Genomic DNA, 18,951 nt, shown 5'->3' with positions numbered 1-18,951 from the left:
GCTTGGGAAAGCAGATCATAACCTGGTTCTGCTTCAGCCTCACTGCAAACCAAAAGTGAGAATCCTACCTGTCATCATTCAGGAAGTGGACCCCGGAGGCTGAGAATGCTCTGAGACAATGTTTTGGAACTACAGACTGGGACATCCTGCAGGGATCACATAGTGAGAACATTGAGGAGGTTGTTGACTGCACTACTGACTACATCAACTTCTGTATGGACACTGTAGTTCCAGTAAGAACTGTACGCTGCTATGCTAACAACAAGCCATGGATTACAAGTGACATCAAGGGCCTTTTGAACCAGAAGAAAAGGGCCTTTAAAGACGGTGATCAGCATGAGCTCAAGCGCGTGCAGAAGGAACTCCGAGTCCAGCTCAGGGCGGCAAAAGAGCAGTACAGGAGAAAGCTGGAGCAGAAGTTGCAGAACAACAGCGTGAAGGAAGTGTGGGATGGGATGAAGATCATCACTGGCTGCAGCTCAAAGCGGGGTACCACCATCGAGAGAGACGTGAAGAGAGCAAACCAAATGAACATCTTCTTTAACAAGTTTGACCACCCTAACCCACTCTCACCTCGGAGTACTGCACTCTCTACACATCCTTCTGCTGATACCAACATAGGAGAGACATCCCCACCCACAATTACAGCAGCGCAAGTGAGCAGAGAGCTGAGGAAACTTCGTGCCAGCAAAGCAGCAGGTCCAGATGGAGTATCGCCACGACTGCTGAAGGTCTGTGCATCAGAGCTGGGGGGTCCTCTACAGCGCATCTTCAACCTGAGCCTGGAACAGGGGAAAGTCCCGAGGCTTTGGAAAACATCTTGCATCACCCCAGTCCCAAAGGTATCACGTCCTGGTGAGCTGAATGACTTCCGGCCTGTCGCTCTAACATCACATGTGATGAAGACCATGGAGCGGCTGCTGCTTCACCACCTGAGGCCACAGGTCCAACACGCCCTCGACCCTCTGCAGTTCGCATACCAGGAGAAGGTGGGAGCGGAAGATGCCATCATCTATATGCTACATCGATCCCTCTCCCACTTGGACAGAGGCAGTGGCGCTGTAAGAATTATGTTTCTAGACTTCTCTAGCGCCTTCAACACCATCCAACCTCTGCTCCTTAGGGACAAGCTGACAGAGATGGGAGTAGATTCATACCTGGTGGCATGGATCGTGGACTATCTTACAAACAGACCTCAGTATGTGCGTCTTGGGAATTGCAGATCTGACATTGTGGTCAGCAACACAGGAGCGCCGCAGGGGACTGTACTTTCTCCGGTCCTGTTCAGCCTATATACATCGGACTTCCAATATAACTCGGAGTCCTGCCACGTGCAAAAGTTTGCTGATGACACTGCTATCGTGGGCTGCATCAGGAGTGGGCAGGAGGAGGAGTATAGAAACCTCATCAAGGACTTTGTTAAATGGTGCGACTTAAACCACCTACAACTGAACACCAGCAAAACCAAGGAACTGGTGGTGGATTTTAGGAGACTCAGGCCCCTCATGGACCCCGTGATCATCAGAGGTGACTGTGTGCAGAGGGTGCAGACCTATAAATACCTGGGAGTGCAGCTGGATGATAAATTGGACTGGACTGCCAATACTGATTCTCTGTGCAAGAAAGGACAGAGCCGCCTGTACTTCCTTAGAAGACTGGCATCCTTCAACATCTGCAGTAAGATGCTGCAGATGTTCTATCAGATGGTTGTGGCAAGTGCCCTCTTCTACGCAGTGGTGTGCTGGGGAGGCAGCATTAAGAAGAAGGATGCCTCACGCCTGGACAAACTGGTGAGGAAGGCAGGCTCTATTGTTGGCATGGAGCTGGACGGTTTGACATCCGTAGCAGAGCAACGGGCACTCAAGAGGCTCCTATCAATTATGGAGAATCCACTACATCCATTAAACAATGTCATCTCCAGACAGAGGAGCAGTTTCAGCGACAGACTGCTGTCACTGTCCTGCTCCACTGACAGACTGAGAAGATCATTCCTCCCCCAAACTATGCGACTCTTCAATTCCACCAGAGGGGGTAAACGTTGAACATTATTCAAGTTATTGTCTGTTTTTTACCTGCATTTTTTATTACTCATTAATTTAATATTTTTTGCTGCTGGAGTATGTGAATTTCTATCTATCTACCAACCAGAAGCCATAGCTGACAGCTGAAGTCCGTGCTGTGCCGAGAGCAAGAGATGCTGCCTTCAGATCAGGAGATGAAGGGGATCTCAGATCAGCATGGGCGGAGCTTTCCAAGTCCATCAAGAAAGCAAAGAGTCAGTAGGCACAGAAGATAAACAACAACTACTGTGACTTGAAAGATCCTAGGTGCATGTGGCAGGGCATCCGGGCCTTAATGGATTATACAATGTCACCACAGACCAGTAGCGCTGATATTTCCCTCTCTGTCATGCTCAACAACTTTTACACACATTTTGAGGCTCAAAACAGCACACCGACATACAAGTCCAAGCCCTCTCCTGAGGAACAGGCACTCCATCTGGACACTGTCGATGCAAGGTGGACACTTTCCAGAGTCATGAAAAGCTGCAGGACCAGACAACATTCCTGGGCGTGTGCTTAGAGACTGTGCTGGCCAATTGGCTGATGTCCTCACAAACATCTTTAGCATCTATTTGAGCCAGGCATTGGTGCCCAAAAAAGCTTCAAAAAGACCACTATCATTCCAGTGCCAAAGAAGTCAACGGTGATGTGTCTTAATGACAACCACCCTGTAGCACTGATTCCCATTGTGATGAAGTGCTTCAAGCAATAAGTCAAAACACACATCAACTCCATCCTCCCTAACTCTCTGGACCCAGTCTAGTTTGTTTACTGTCCAAATCACTACACTGATGATGCCATCTCCTGTACCTTGCACACTCTCATCTGAACACCAGGGATACATATGTCAGAATGCTGTTTGTTGATTTCAGCTCAGCATTCAACAGGATCATTCCCCAGCAGTTGGGGAGAAAATTCTCTCTGCTGGGCCTTGACGCTCCTCATTGCAATTGGATTCTGGACTTTTTGATATAGAGGCCACAGTCAGTGTGCATTGGCAGCAGAACCTCTAATACCATCAGGCTGAGCATAGGTGCCCCCCAAGGCTGCGTGCGGAGCCCAGTATTGTTCACACTGCTTATCCATGACTGCACCGCCAAGTCAGAGTCCAACATCATTGTCAAGTTTGATACACCCATAGTGGGTCTCATCAGCAACGATGATGACACATCCTACAGAGAGGAAGTTGAACATCTGGTGAGGAGGTGTGATGAAAATATTCTCTCTCTTAATGTCGATATGACGAAAGAGATGCTTGTCGATCTCAAAAGAACATCCGGTGACTATTCACCATTGCTCATCAATGCCTCTGCTGTGGAGAGACTCAGCAGCAACAAGTTTCTTGGGGGTGTATATTTCTAATGACTTCTCCTGGACAAACAACACCAACTCTATTGTCAAGAAGGCAGCAAAAGTGGAGACTAAAGCAAATTGGCTTATCACAACCCATTCTTACCACCTTTTACAAAGGAACTGACAAACTGTACCAATGTGTGGTTTGGGAACAGCAAAGCACAAGACTCTGCAGCGTGTAGTAAATGACCACTGAGAGGATCATAAGGGTCTCCTTCCCATCAATCCAGGACATCTTTTAGACATGCTGTCTGCGTGACGCTGAGCCTATGCCATTGTGAAAGATGTCTCTCACGCATCAAGACTCATTGTTTGATCTCCTACCATCAGGCAGAAGAAAACGCAGTATTAGGATCAGCACAGCTAGGTCCTATAACAGCTTCTTTTCCCATCTATCAGACTTTTGAACATATAACATTCTACCAATTATGCACTGTCACTTTGCACTCTACACTTTAATATGGATACCAAGCATTGTTCAAGCTTTATAGTCTTATATCTTTTTCTCTTATTGTATTGTAGTTGTTGCTCTGGTTTTTGGTAATGTTATGGTGTATGTTAAATGTATGTTGTTTTGTCTAAGCACCTGGGACTGTAAAGAACAAAAGTTTGTTCAATCATATACTATGTATGTGAATGAATGACGATAAAAATTGAGTTGAGTTGAAAACAACAAAAAAATATACACAGAGAAATAAATTTAAAGAGAAAAAAATTCAAATAGCAATTAAGACTCAATTTAATTGGTTGAACTCTCTCTGTCTAGGCTGCCTATTCTGATGACACACATGTTAAACAGTATTACCTCCTCCCATCTTTGGGTATCTACCATTATATTTTAATTACATTAATTATAAGACTGGTGTGTGTCCTTCCTAACCATGTCCAGTCAACTGAATTCACCACACTGTAGGTGAACACAAAAGAAGGTGCAGAAACATCTCAATGATGATGGATGAACAGAATAGGATGCACCTGAGCCAAATGTCAATGGTTGTAACAAAAGGTTTGAATATTTGTGTCAGTGTGATATTTCAGTTTTCCATAAAAAAATTTGCAAATATTTCTAAACTCCTGGTTTTACTTTGTTATTCTGGGATGTTAATTGTTGCTTGTTGAGGGAAAAAATAATTTAAACAATTTTAACATAAGGCTGCAACATAACAAATTTGAAAAATCTAAAAGGGTCTGAATAAATTCTGAATTTGTTCTGTCACTAGTAATGGATAAAATGGAGCCCAGTAAGGATTGTATATGATATGGTTATGGGAAGTAAATACACACCATGAAAGGTTTTTTCTTATTAACACATGTGGACATATTCAAGATTTGATCTTTATTTTAACAGTATCTATAAAAAAATGTGATATACTAAAACATCACAAACATCATGCCACATTTTCATTTAGTAGTCCACTGCATAATTTAAACAAATAAATGCGAATTATCCATGTGGAAAAATGTACATACACCTTACATTTATCATTACCTCAAATATCTAAAATTAGAATCAGGTACACAAGACCAGGCACAAATTATTAAAACATTATTAGAGAGCATTTTTGGTTTGCTCTTTGTCGTTGAACTTTGTGTTATCACCATACCTAGATTAAAAGAGCTCTGTCTAAGGTCTTTATAAAAAAAAAAAAAAAAAAAAAAAAAAAAAGATCATGGAATGCATACGAGTCTGGTGAGGGATTTAAAAAGATTTCCAAACATTCAGGAATTAACCATTTTACTGTTCAGAAGATCATCTATAAGTGGAGAAGAAATGGATTAGGCACACATGACACACCTTAAACACTGTACAGCTGAAAGAGGTCTGCATGGAGGAGTGGGAAAAACTCTCTCCTGGTCAGAGACTGGTATACAGTCACAGGAAATGCCCACAAGACCATTCCTTTTCTGGCCATTGCCACATTCCGTCACTTAAACTGTAGCAAGTAGCATTCCATATCTTTTGCCTGCTGATCCGATAACATTTTTGGCTCTTTTCTATATTTGACTTTTCCTAAGGCTGATGGCTACTCTCCAAAGAACACCTTTTACTGTCGGCCATCCATCATTTCTCAAGAATCTGGTGAGGCTCTCTGTGTAGGAGTGGTGAGCTCAAGATCAAATACCCTCAGTAGCAGCTGTACTTGCCTGAGGTACAGTAGGGCCTTGAGGAGATGCATCAATATAAATAATACTATCTGAATTCCTTGTAATTCTGTCATGAATCATTCTTCTGTCTTCAGCAGTATACACACAACATAAATTGTAATGTGGTTGCCATTCCTCAGCTGTGTTTCTACTGTGGAAACCTTACCAGGATTTGCTGAGTGTTTCTACAATGAGCTCACCATTCTCCACATTAATTAGCACAAGGTTCTTTTGATCAGCCCACTGTTTTTCTCTTGATTCATATCCCTTAACATATGCCATAGCCTTTGCCTGAACACAGACCTATCCGTTTTCAAACAGGACGCACCGTCTTACAACTGGCCATCTCACCCCTGCCACCAAATGGGTTGACCTAGTTAGTGTCCAGCGACTACCATTGTCCTTCCACATGTGTGGTCTCTGCTGCATGAATGCAATTCCAGATGATTTTATGAGGCATGACTTACCAAAAATTCCCAAAATAATTGGCTCAGTTGCAATGACAATTTTATATGCAAAAATAAAAATATTTACTTTGATACTGCTAAATTTCCCCCTTAGGGCAAATAATGTGCTATCACATTAATATAAAATTCAAAAAAAAAAAATAGAAAATTATAAAATTATTAGTTTAGATGGGATTCATACTCTGATACATAACTGGCAGTAGTAAGAAACAATTTTTCTTAGGGGTAAATCTGCTTCTACACATTTTTTTAAGAATCCACACAAGTATATGAACAGCAATGAACAAAGAGAAATCTGACCAAGATGAAGTCTGTCGAGTACAGTATAACTGATGATGCCACCTTTTTTTTTAAAATTTTCCTTTTAAGATCTAATAGTTTCAACACTTACATTAACCCTGTTTTCACTTTCTTTACTTCGTCTGTAACATACAAGTGTTTATAAATGGGTCTCAAAGTCAGTTCCACTTCCTAAATCAGTAATCAGCTACTGCTACAGAAAACACTTTATTGCTGTTATTTTAAAAGGACTCTCATTTTAAAATGTGAATACTTAAATGAAATAATGTTTATTTCACTTAACCATAAGTAATAAGCTGCTTCAGGTAAAAAAAAAAAGTTTTGGATCAGGGATATCAATCTCAGTTTCTGGACGTTCTCAATGGCTACAACTTTTCACCACAATGGATTTGTGATATTAATAGTTGTATAAGGTCACTAGCTGTGAAATTTCCTAAGAGAATTGACCTCAGTTATGGTGGCATCGGTTAATTTGATGTATTAAAAGTATTATTAACTAATGTAGTACTTTTTTTATATACAATATTTGTTTTGTTTTTTCTTTTCTTTCATAAAAGCTCACACAACACAATTATCATACCATTGTAAACTGAATTAGTGCTTCTACTTTACAGTTGCAAGAGTCTGGGATTGAATGAGAGGCTTTTCACTGTCTATCTATCTGGAGTCACAAAGTTCTCTCATTGTCCCCAGGGATCTTTCCCCTGCATATTCCCAAGACATGCACGTTAGCTTTAATAGCATCTCTAAACTGACTAGGCCTGGCAAGACGCAGGTCTCATGGAGGGTAAAATGTCTTTTTTTACACCAAATGTCTACGGAATCACTGATCTCTGTGCTATAAACTACAAATCACAATTCAAGAATTTTTTCTTATCTGGAAAGGCTAAGTACCTTGCTCTTTGCCTGTGGACCATGGAAATTTAGCATTTGATTTCATATAATATCAGTTACAGTGTAGGATACCTAACTGGTAAGCTCTTGTCTGTTTTAATTAGACGTGATGAGATTAAACACAGTGCACCAAGGTACAACAAGAAAAGCAAAACAATGCCAGCAAAACATTGCACAGTACAATAGGTGCATAATTTTCTGAAATGACAAATTATCGATATCTAAACCACAGAACAAACAATGACTTTTGAAGAAATGAGTTACTAAACTGAATCTAGCACATAGGATAGTCCTCTGAAATACGTGCCATCTGTTCACCTTAAGTACACTGTCAATGTGGGTTCAATGCAGTACTAAAAGTGACCAGAGGGTAAGCATGTCCCAACCATACTATTAACTTGTCTATGTACAATACTAAACAGGCACAGAACTTCAAGATTAATCATACATAGGGTGACCATTGCAAAAATGCATCTGTTCTAGATAGATAGATAGATAGATAGATAGATAGATAGATAGATAGATAGATAGATACTTTATTAATCCCAAGGGGAAATTCATAAAAAAAAATATGAAATAGCCTAAAATCTGTCAGATCTGATAATGCTTTCATGTTGACATTTTCTTTCTTTAAGTCGATGTACATTCTATGCTATTTGCATTGTTTTAACCCTTCTTTGTAGGCCCAATGATGACCTACATGCATCCGTTGGTCAAACTGCATGCATCAAATCTACTGAACCACTTAATCTAATTTTAGTTTCTAGTAGGGCGACTAGTTAATATTTGAACTTCCGCAAGTGTAACTTACTGCACTATATAGTAGATGCTGACAGGAAGAGAGGAGGAATTGACATGAATGTCAGTTTGGTTCACTATACAACTATGTTGACAGAGTAGAGCTGCATTACCATTAAACTCCAAATCATTACAACAGATGGCCAAATGAAAAAGTAGTTATGCAGACAAGTTAAAAAATATTTACCCATATTTCTGACCTAGGTGTAATGCTGACACTTACAGCATGTTTTTTTTATTATTATTACAAACAAAGGTGCTAGTGACTTAAAAATGCACATTCACTCTTCAAAGCACAAAACTGCTGTTAAGGGAAAGAGCTCATAAGCTACTTTATGAGACGAGGTAAAAGAGAGGATGCTGTAATTGCAGCTGATGATGTTTTTGTATTTCACAATAATTACAAATTAGTGAAAAGCCTAGTGGATGAAAAGGATTTATGTATGGGGTACAGGGAATAATATTTATTTGTGTCATTAGGTTTCAAAGTGCTTCATTAAACCTGACCATTTCTTGCAATCAGCAGGGACTTCTCCTAAGTTATGATGAATGTAACTGCTTTATTTTTGTTATTTAATTTTTTTGCTATCATGAAAGAGAAACAGCAAACATGGAAGTATTACAAAAGCTTTGTAAGAAGATAGAAGTGTTGTTTAGAAAGAGGTAAAGATTTATTACTTTTGAGGCATGTGTCAACGTTTATGGAGGATTGTTCATACCAAAAATAAATAAAACCCAATTGTTAACTGCAATGCAATACATACAGTATTGCATGTGGTAAAAAAATCCTGTGTATGAAAATGTGCTACCAAAATAAATGTTGTTGTTCTGGTGCATTTCATTTTGCCATTATTTTATTATGTCATAACCCAGCCATGGGCGTGATGCAAGAACCAATAGGTTTGTTCATGCTGGTCCCAAGTCTGGATAATTGGGGAGGGTTACATCAGGAAGGGCATCCAGTGTAAAATTTTGCCAGATATGCGAACAACAATACAGATTTCCATGCTGGATCGGTTGAGGACCGGGATAACAACAGCCGCTACCAGTACTGTTAGCCAAAGGTGTGCAGAGTGAAATTAGGCTACTGTTGGCCGAAGGAGAAGGAGGTGGGAAGGCATGTCTGGAGGCAGGAGGAAGAGTAGGAGAGTGGAAGTGTGGGTAGGAACTTTGAATGTTGGCAGTATGACTGGTAAAGGGAGAGAGTTAGCTGATGTGATGAGAGAAGGAAGGTTGATATAAATGGAAAGGAATACAGCCAGGTGGATCGGAGGTGGATTCAAATTATTCTACCATGATATGAATGGAACGAGAAATGCAGTAGGGGTTATCCTGAAAGAACAGTATGACAAGAGTGTTTTGGAGGTGAAAAAGAGTGTCAGACAGAGTGATGAACATGGAAATTGAAGGTGTGAGGATGACAGCTTTTAGTGTATATGCTCCGCAAGTTGGGTGTGTGATGAATGAGAAAGATGATTTCTGGAGTAAGATGGATGAAGTGGTGGAGTGTGCACCCAACAGTAAGATACTGCTGATTGAAGAGAATTTCAGTGGACTTGCTGATGAAGGGAACAGAGGGAATATGGAGGTGATAGGTAGTTATGGTGTCAAGGAGAGGAATGAAGAAAGTCAGATGGTTGTGGATTTTGTGAAAATTATGGCTACGGTAAATACATATTATAAGAAGAGGGAGGGACACAAGGTAATCTACAAGAATGGAGGAACATGCACACAGGTAGATTATATCCTATGCAGGAGAGTCAGCCTGAAAGAGACTGGAAATTGCAAAGTGGTGGCAGGAGAAGCGTAGTTAGGCAGCATAGGATGGTGGTCTGTAGGATTATGCTGCAGATCAAGAAGAGGAAGAAAGTGAGGGCAGAGCCAAGGATCTAATGGTGGAAGTTGAAAAAGGAAGACTAAGAGTGGAGTTCAGGGAGGAGGTTAGACAGGCATTGGGTGGCAGTGAAGAGTTACCAGACAGCTGGGCAACTACAGCAGAAGTGGTAAGGGAGACAGCAAGAAGGGTACCTGGAGTGACATCTGGGCAGAGGAAGGAGGAAAAGGAAACCTAGTGGTGGAATAGGGAAGTACAGGAGAGTATACAGAGGAAAAGGATGGCGAAGAAGGTGGGATAGTCAGAAAGATGAAGAAAGAGGACAGGAGTACAAGAAGATAAGGTGTAAGGTGAAGGGAGAGGTGGTAAAGGCTAAAGACAAGGCATATGATGAGTTGTAGGAGTGGTTGGACACTATGGGGGGGAAAAAGGACCTGTACCGATTGGCTAGGCAAAGGGGCCGAGCTGGGAAAAATGAGCAGCTGTTTAGGGTGATAAACGATGAAGATGGAAACAAACTCACAAGTAAGAAGAGTGTGTTGAACAGATGAAAAGAATACTTTGAGAGGTTGATTAGTAGAGAGAGAGAAGGTTGGATGATTTGGAAATAGTGAACCAGGAAATGCAACGGATTAGCAAGGAGAAAGTAAGCATAGCTATGAAGATGATGAACAATGGGAAGGCTGTTAGTCCAGGTGACATACCTGTGGAAGCATGGTGGTGTTTAGGAGAGATGGCAGTGGAGTTTTTAACCAGATTGTTTAATGCAATGTTGGAAAGTGAGAGGATGCCTGAGGAGTGGAGAATAAGTGTACTAGTACCAATTTTTAAGAATAATGGAGATGTGCAAAACTGCAGTAACTACAGAGGGTTAAAAATTGAGCAGCCGCAGCATTAAGTTATGGGAAAGAGTAGTGGAAGCTAGGTTAAGAAGGGAGGTGATGATTAGTGAGCAGCAGTATGGTTTCATGCTGGAAAGGAGCACCATAGATGTGATGTTTGCTCTGAGGGGGTTGATGAAGAAGTATAGAGAAAGCCAGAAGGAGTTTCATTGTGTCTTTGTGGACTTGGAGAAAGCATATGACAGGGTGCCTAGAGAGGAGTTATGGAATTGTATGAAGAAGTTGGGAGCGGCGGAGAAGTATGTAGGAGTTGTACAATATATGTACGAGGGAAGTGTGACAGTGGTGAGGTCTGCAGTAGGAGTGACGGATGCATTCAACGTAGAGGTGGGATTACACTCAGCAGGCTCCTATCAATTATGAAGAATTCACTGCATCCACTAAACAGCGTCATCTCCAGACAGAGGAGCAGCTTCAGCGACAGACTGCTGTCACTGTCCTGCTCCACTGACAGACTGAGGAGATCGTTCCTCCCCCAAACTATGCGACTCTTCAATTCCACCTGGGGGGGGGGGCTGGTAAACATTAATATTATTCAAAGTTATTGTCTGTTTTTACCTACATTTTTTTATTCTTTAATTTAATATTGTTTTTTTGTATCAGTATACTGCTGCTGGAGTATGTGAATTTCCCCTTGGGATTAATAAAGTATCTATCTATCTATTAGGGATCGGCTCTGGGCGCTTTCTTTTTTGAATGGTGACGGACAGGTTGACAGGAGATATTAGACAGGAGTTTTTGAATAACACTGATCTGTAACAAGAGTAGGGAGCAGGTTGAGGAGACCCTGGAAAGATGGAGATATGCTCTAGAGAGGAAAGGAATGAAGGTCAGTAGGAACAAGACAGAATACAAATTATTATCAACAGTACAGAGTAACAGGGATTGTGGGAGGTGAAGAAGTGGGTGGAGAACAGTGTCGGGAGTAATTTGTGAGAGACGGTTATCAGCGAGAGTGAAAGGGAAGGTGTATATGTTATATGGTTTGGAGACGGTGGCACTGACCAGAAAGCAGGAGACGGAGTTAGAGATGGCAGAGTTAAAGTTAAATGTTATGATTTGCGCCAGGTGTGACGAGGATGGACAGGATTAGAAATGAGTATATTTACCTGACGAGGTAAGAAGCGGTATCGTGGCAGCAGAGCCGGCGCTAAGCTAAAGGCGAAGCGGCTTGTAAGAAAGTGGCGTTACAAACCTCTGGTGCTTTCTGTGATCCTGGGAAATGTGAACTCACTACCAAATAAGATCGATGAACTGGCCGCGCTGGTGAAAAATGTCAGGACCTACAGAGAATGCAGTTTGTTGTGCTTTTGTGAAACGTAGCTAACAACTAACATCCCAGATGCTAACATGGAGCTACCTGGGTTTAGCACAGTTAGAGCGGACAGAGATGCAAATACCTGCGGAAGGTGGAAAGGAGGAGGACTCGCACTATATGTGAATAAAAGATGGTGCAACTCTGGACATGTAAACGTTAAAATCTCCACTTGCTGCAGGGACATCGAACTGTTGGCCGTAAATCTGCGTCCCTATTACTTGCCCAGAGAACTTGGACACGTCATTGTTGTTATTGGTTACATCTACCTCCTCAGGTGGACGTGGAGATAGTGGGTGACATCATCCATTCTGATGTTGCTAAACTGCAAACGCAGCACCCTGAGGCGCTTGTGCTAATAGCTGGAGACTTTAACCATGTGACGCTGGACAAAACATGGCCTGCCTTCTCCCAGTATGTGGATTGTAACACCCAGGAAAATAGGACTATTGATCTACTGTATGCAAACATTAAAGACGCATACAGCACCACCCCACTGCCTGCGCTTAGGAAAGCGGATCATAACCTAGTTCTGCTTCAGCCTCACTACAAACCAAGACTGAGGGAGCTACCTACAACTACACGCTCATTCAGGAAGTGGTCCCCTGAGGCAGAGCAGGCTCTGAGAGAGTGCTTTGGAACTACGGACTGGGATATCCTGCAGGGATCATATAGTGAGAACACTGAGGTTGTTGACTGCACTACTGATTACATCAACTTCTGTATGGACATTGTAGTTCCAGTAAGAACAGTATGCTGCTATGCTTACAACAAGCCATGGATTACAAGTGACATCAAGGGCCTTTTGAACCAGAAGAAAAGGGCTTTTAAAAGCGGTGATCAGCATGAGCTCAAGTGCGTACAGAAGGAACTCCAAGTCCAGCTCAGGGCGGCGAAGGAGGAGTAACAGGAGAAAGCTGGAGCAGAAGTTACAGAATAACAGCATGAAGGAAGTGTGAGATGGGATGAAGATCATCACTGGCTGCAGCTCGAAATGGGGTGCCACCATCGAGAGAGACGTGGAGAAAGCAAACCAGATGAACAACTTCTTTAACAGGTTTGACCACCCTAACCCACTCTCACCTCAGAGTACTGCACCCTCCACCCATCCTTCTGCTGACACCAGCATAGGAAAGAGTTTCCCCCCACCCATAATTACAGCAGCCCAGGTAAGCAGAGAGCTGAGGAGACTTCGTACCAGCAAAGCAGTGGGTCCAGATGGAGTATCGCCACGACTGCTGAAGGTCTGTGCGTTGGAGCTGGGGAGTCCTCTACAGCGCATCTTCAACCTGAGCCTGGAACAGGGGAGAGTCCAGAGGCTTTGGAAAACATCTTGCATCACCCCAGTCCCAAAGGTATCACATCCTAGTGAGCTGAATGACCTCCGGCCTTTCGCTCTGACGTCACATGTGATGAAGTCCATGGAGCGGCTGCTGCTTCACCACCTGAGGCCACAGGTCTGCCACGCCCTCGACCCTCTACAGTTCGCATACCACCTCTGCTCCTCAGGGACAAGCTGACAGAGATGGGAGTAGATTCATACCTGGTGGCATGGATCATGGACTATCTTACAGACAGACCTCAGTATGTGCGTTTCGGGAACTGCAGGTCTGACATTGTGGTCAGCAACACAGGAGCGCCGCAGGGGACTGTACTTTCTCCAGTCCTGTTCAGCCTATATACATCGGACTTCCAATACAACTCGACTCGGAGTCCTACCACGTGCAAAAGTTCGCTGACGACACTGCTATCGTGGGCTGCATCAGGAGTGGGCAGGAGGAGGAGTATAGGAACCTAATCAAGGACTTTGTTAAATGGTGCGACTCAAACCACCTATAACTGAACACCAGCAAAACCAAGGAGCTGGTGGTGGATTTTAGGAGGACCAGGCCCCTCATGGACCCCGTGATTATCAGAGGTGACTGTGTGCAGAGAGTACAGACCTATAAATACAGTTAGGTCCATAAATATTTGGACAGAGACAACTTTTTTCTAATTTTGGTTCTGTACATTACCACAATGAATTTTAAATTAAACAACTCAGATGCAGTTGAAGTGCAGACTTTCAGCTTTAATTCAGTGGGTTGAACAAAACGATTGCATAAAAATGTGAGGCAACTAAAGCATTTATTGGGAGAAGGATGCTAGGGATGAAGCTGCCAGGTAAGAGGAAAAGAGGAAGGCCTAAGAGGAGGTTTATGGATATGGTGAGAGAGGACATACAGGTGATAAAGAACAAGATGCAGAGGACAGGAAAATATGGAAACAGATGCGGTAACACCTAATGGGAGCAGCCAAAAGATGTAGAAGATGATTATTTTATCACATGGTAGTTAAAAACATATCAACCAACTGATTGATTACTTTCACTTCAGGTCACATTTTTATGACAGTTTAAAATGCAACAGAAGGGCGTACTGCACTTTAATTTATGTCCACAGATCATGTGTCATAGCTAAAAGCAAAGCAAATTGCACTTTGCTTACCGACCTTGCCAAGTGTACTACATTTCGATTCAAGACCATGCATTAATCTTACCCGAACTGAATGTAATCAACTGACCAATCAGCATCAAAAGCTGGGATCAGGGGAGTCAACAGATGAGGTAAAAGAAATTCCACTTCTAAACATTTCTGTGTTTAGGGTGATTAACAGTAAAAAATATTTTTTGGGTTTCAATGAAAAAGATATTTCTTATGTTGTCTGACCCTGTAGTTAGGATATAGCGGGTTGGATGATGGATGGATGTCTGAATAATGTGTTATGTTTGTCTTATATCATAGTGTTCCCTTCTTCTTTGGATAGTCATAACCCATCTGTCAAAAGGTTTAGCAACAGCTGGTACTGTCATTCCTATCTGCAGGTATTTACAAACCATAATGCACTCTAAGGATGTTACTGTAGCAGCTGGAAATTCTTCTCCTGTTGCTACTTCTATTATACTAGGGGGCTTCGCCCCCTGCTCGTTTCGCTCGCCAACCCCTGTGTTTGGTTAATCGGATATACAATTTTACATATTTTTTTTGGAATTGTTTCAATTTCATTATTTTCACTTTTACTTTAAAGGTTCATTAAAAACAATATTGTTTGGAGACACATTGTGACAACGCAACGTATAACTGCCCGTGAGTGAATATTGTTTCTGTTTCTGTAATAAACAATCCGAGTTTTTCTGTTTGTCCCTCTGATTTATTGATTGTCATAGCAAAAGCTATTCTCACGGTAAACTGCAAACATTTTACTACGAATGGCATATCACGATCTCCTTTGGTGTGTAATGTTATTCGTGGAATATATACAGCACCTTTCTCTTTGCCTGTTAATATTTGTATCGCTTCTCCGAGATCATCAATATACACCCGACCGAATTGTGTACTCTTTGAAATTTAACTTGTCGTTCTTTTAACTGTTGTGGGACCACAGAGTCTCATAGCATATGGTCCATCAATGTGTAAATCCACGTTTTGTCCATTGAATGATGCGAATGCAAAAAAAAGACTTTGTTGTCTACTCTTTTTTTTCAGACCTCAATTTGTCCTGGTATTTTTTCAGTTACACCCAGTTCTGATGATTAATCACCTTTTGTTTGCGGTAATGCAGTTGTTTCTATCTTTTCTTTGATACTATAGTGACTGACATGATAAAGTGTCAAAAAAGTTTGACTTGAACAATCGCTGACTTCCTAACCCCAAACACAACTTTCTAGCACCCTCTCCAACGACCCCCCTTACCGCATCAAATCAATACCCCACTATCAGTCCTCCGTGCTGTACTCCGCCTTCCCTCAATCGGACCTAACAGTCACTTAAAACCAAAAAGCCCTCAACCTGGCTGGGACGCTACAATACTTTCAAATTTTACTGCTTTCATATTCTGTACCTTTGTCTGCATGTGTATCGCGCCATCGCTTGTTTGAGCCTTTCGAATTCCACTGCTTTCATAATCTCTTATCTGCCTTTTTGTCTCTCCAATGCCTTTGGGTCTCTATTCTCCGTATTGTCCTTATACGCTTTATATGCACTGAGAGCACATGATTTGTGTGTACTATGTGCTTTTACACGATTGATTTTGTTTTTGATGGGTGTGCTCTTATATATTCCGTACTATCTTTGTTGACCTTTGCGGACCCCGTAGTGTCTTACGTTTGACTCTGGAGTGCAGTGCAGAATCCTCTTTTCTGTGTGGCTGTGTCGTTAGTTGTTAGCTACGGTTGCGTTGTTTATCCAGGCGGGCTCGTGTTTGTATATCCGTCAGTCGAGCTCGTTCGTTTTAAACCCGTGCCTGCTTTGCTTCCGCAGTTTCAGACACACATTGTAGGCGCCTGCGTTCATTGATCTTATCCAGGTGGGCTCGTGTTTGTATCGTTGAGCTGTATTGTGTTTGAATTTGGTGTAAAGTGTTCAGCGGTTTGTACAATCCCAAGCAGCACATTATTCCTAACTTCACTCCGCAGTAGTGCCACTCACAATATGGCGGTGACGCCTGCGGCTTCCATACTATGTCGGGTTTCACTATGCTGTGTAGGCGCCTTTGCCTTTCGTACCTTCCCGTGCCTTCCGTAATATATTTGTGGACCTGTGGGGCCTCCATAGCCTCTTCCGTTTGAATCTGGGCTGCAGCGCAGAATCCTCTTTTTTGTGTGGATGTGTCGTTAGTCGTTAGCTATGGGCACGTTGTTGCTTCATTTCTCATTCACGTCAGTTGAGCTCTTTCGTTTTTGGGCCGTGACTCCTTCGTGCGCGGTGGATACGACTTCGCTTGCGGTTTATGAGACGTGTGCTGTACGCGCCTGCGCAGTACGTCTCATGGTCCCATCGCCGTGTACCTGCGTCCATGCCATCCGGTTTACCATTCTCAGTTAGTAATATGGATCAGCCCTTTCCAGCAATCAGTCGACACAGCAGAGAATGAAATCATCATGTTCATCTCCAGCTTCCACCTGTTCAATAAGAAGGTGGATCCCATGCCTTATCAACTACAATTTTTAGCGCTGAGTGAATACACTTGAGATTGGAATGTCTGCTGACCCCACTGTTGATGCCAATTGGTCATTAGATTACACTCAGGTTTTGTCATAATTAAAACGTGGTCTTGAATCAAAATGCAGTAAGTTTGCTTAGTTTTTAGTTATGACACGCGATCCATGGACATGGATTCTAATGCAATACGTGTTTGTGTTGCATTTGAAACTGGAAAGAAAATTGTCTGATGTTGTGAAAAGCAATTGGTCACTGGGTTAGTAATTTTTTTTTTTTATTATGACGCGATAAAACCATGCCAAAATGTAAGGTGCCACGTGCAAATGCACTGCACCACAATGTAGATGACACGTTGGATTGCATTTTATTTTGACATGAATAATTTTTAATACGTGTTCTCACGATCTCTTTAACGAAAAATAAAATATGATTTCCCTATGATAAATTACATTTAAACACATGTGTTGGCTGCGCACACACGCCGACGAAGCAAACACTTTTAATACCGGCTATTTTCGTTTGCTTTGAAAACCATCCATTTTTTTGGCCTGATCTCATTATTTACAGTTTACTGGCAGTTGTTAAACAAATAAAGCCATTTAGGTTTGGAAAACTTAAAAATTGAGTCAAATAAAATTATGGTGGAAAAATATTTTCATTAGCAACGGTAACTTACTAATTAAGAAAAGTGACTACGGCTCTGCAGAAACTGTTAGAAACCCCAGGATCATATTATGACTGCACACGTGAAAACAAACCTCGCACCACTACATTAGAAATAAATGGTTTTCACTTTTCATAGAAAGCCAGAGTTTAAAGTTAACTTTAGTCTGATTACTTGATCCCAAAGCTGCGAATCATTTAACCCTATAACATTATTATGCTTATTTGTCTCATATCAATCAGGAATACGTACACTTCTCACCTCCCAGTCAAGACGCTTTCTTATATTACTACACGGCAAACATCAGTTTTATGCACTAAAGTGCAGTCGGCAACTTACCGCTTCTCTAACGCCTGGCGCATCGTAACCTTGGTCAAAATACGGCAAAGCATCCACAAAAACTTCACCAGCCACAGAGCTCGTTCCGGCCATCTTGACCAGGGGGCTGCAAGACCGTGACCCAGAGGCGAGCGTAAAAAGCCGGTGACAACAGAGCTACGTCGCGATGTGATGACATCACACACCTGGAAACAAGACGGAGGTGTACCTATAGTGATGCAGTAGAGGGCGCTGTAATCCGCGTTCCATTTTTATGAGGGGCGCGCGTGAGACCGAAGTTTAAAAAAATGTTAAACGTCAACATGTGTAAGAGCAGTACGAGTTAAGATTACAACCGGGCCTTTATATGTAAATATTTGATTTTTAAACAATTCCACCTATCATTATGTATTATTCGTTTTAATTGCCGAAGCTGCAGTCTACCCCAGCAAGAATAAAGAGCAAGGCAAGAACCAAGCAGACAGTAATATTTTTTTAAAAGTTAATTTTACACAATTCATGAATATTTGTATGCCTGTTCCAGAGTCTGTGATGCTTACAATAAAGTAAAACAAAGAGTCTTAATAAGGCTTTGTTATTATGTGTGGCTCCCACCTAAGTCAGGTGTGTTGGAGTCTTTTTACATTCACAGTATTAAAATATTTTTCAGAATTTGACAATGTAAAAGTGGTGTTCCTCATGGGTCAGTGCTGCTGCCGATGCTCTTTTAAATACGCAGTACATGTATGACATAGACAAGAATATAACCACAAAGCTGGTTAAATCGGCAAATGATACTAAACTTGGAAGAAGAGCTGATAATGAAGAATAACTAAATTGTTACAGAGAGACTTGGAGAGCAGACAGGCTTGGACAGATTTGTGGCATATGACATTTAATGTAAGTAAATGTAAAGTGT

General features: G+C 41.9%; 1 protein-coding gene across 1 annotated transcript in view; it reads right to left on the bottom strand.

Moving 5' to 3' along the window:
• The window catches only part of bcas2 (BCAS2 pre-mRNA processing factor), a 33,034-nt gene extending 14,817 nt beyond the window's left edge, over positions 1–18,217 (bottom strand). Inside the window, exon 1 of the mRNA XM_028798091.2 lies at positions 18,054–18,217. Within this exon, the coding sequence (XP_028653924.1) occupies positions 18,054–18,146 (93 nt within the window). The 5' untranslated portion in view covers positions 18,147–18,217. The remainder of the gene's footprint in view (positions 1–18,053) is intronic.
• Positions 18,218–18,951: the final 734 nt, after the last annotated feature.

Source organism: Erpetoichthys calabaricus, chromosome 3 (assembly GCF_900747795.2).
Source record: "Erpetoichthys calabaricus chromosome 3, fErpCal1.3, whole genome shotgun sequence".
Taxonomy (NCBI): Eukaryota; Metazoa; Chordata; class Cladistia; order Polypteriformes; family Polypteridae; genus Erpetoichthys; species Erpetoichthys calabaricus.
Note: the sequence above shows the minus strand (reverse complement) of the source record. Positions and strands in the feature narration are given on the sequence as shown.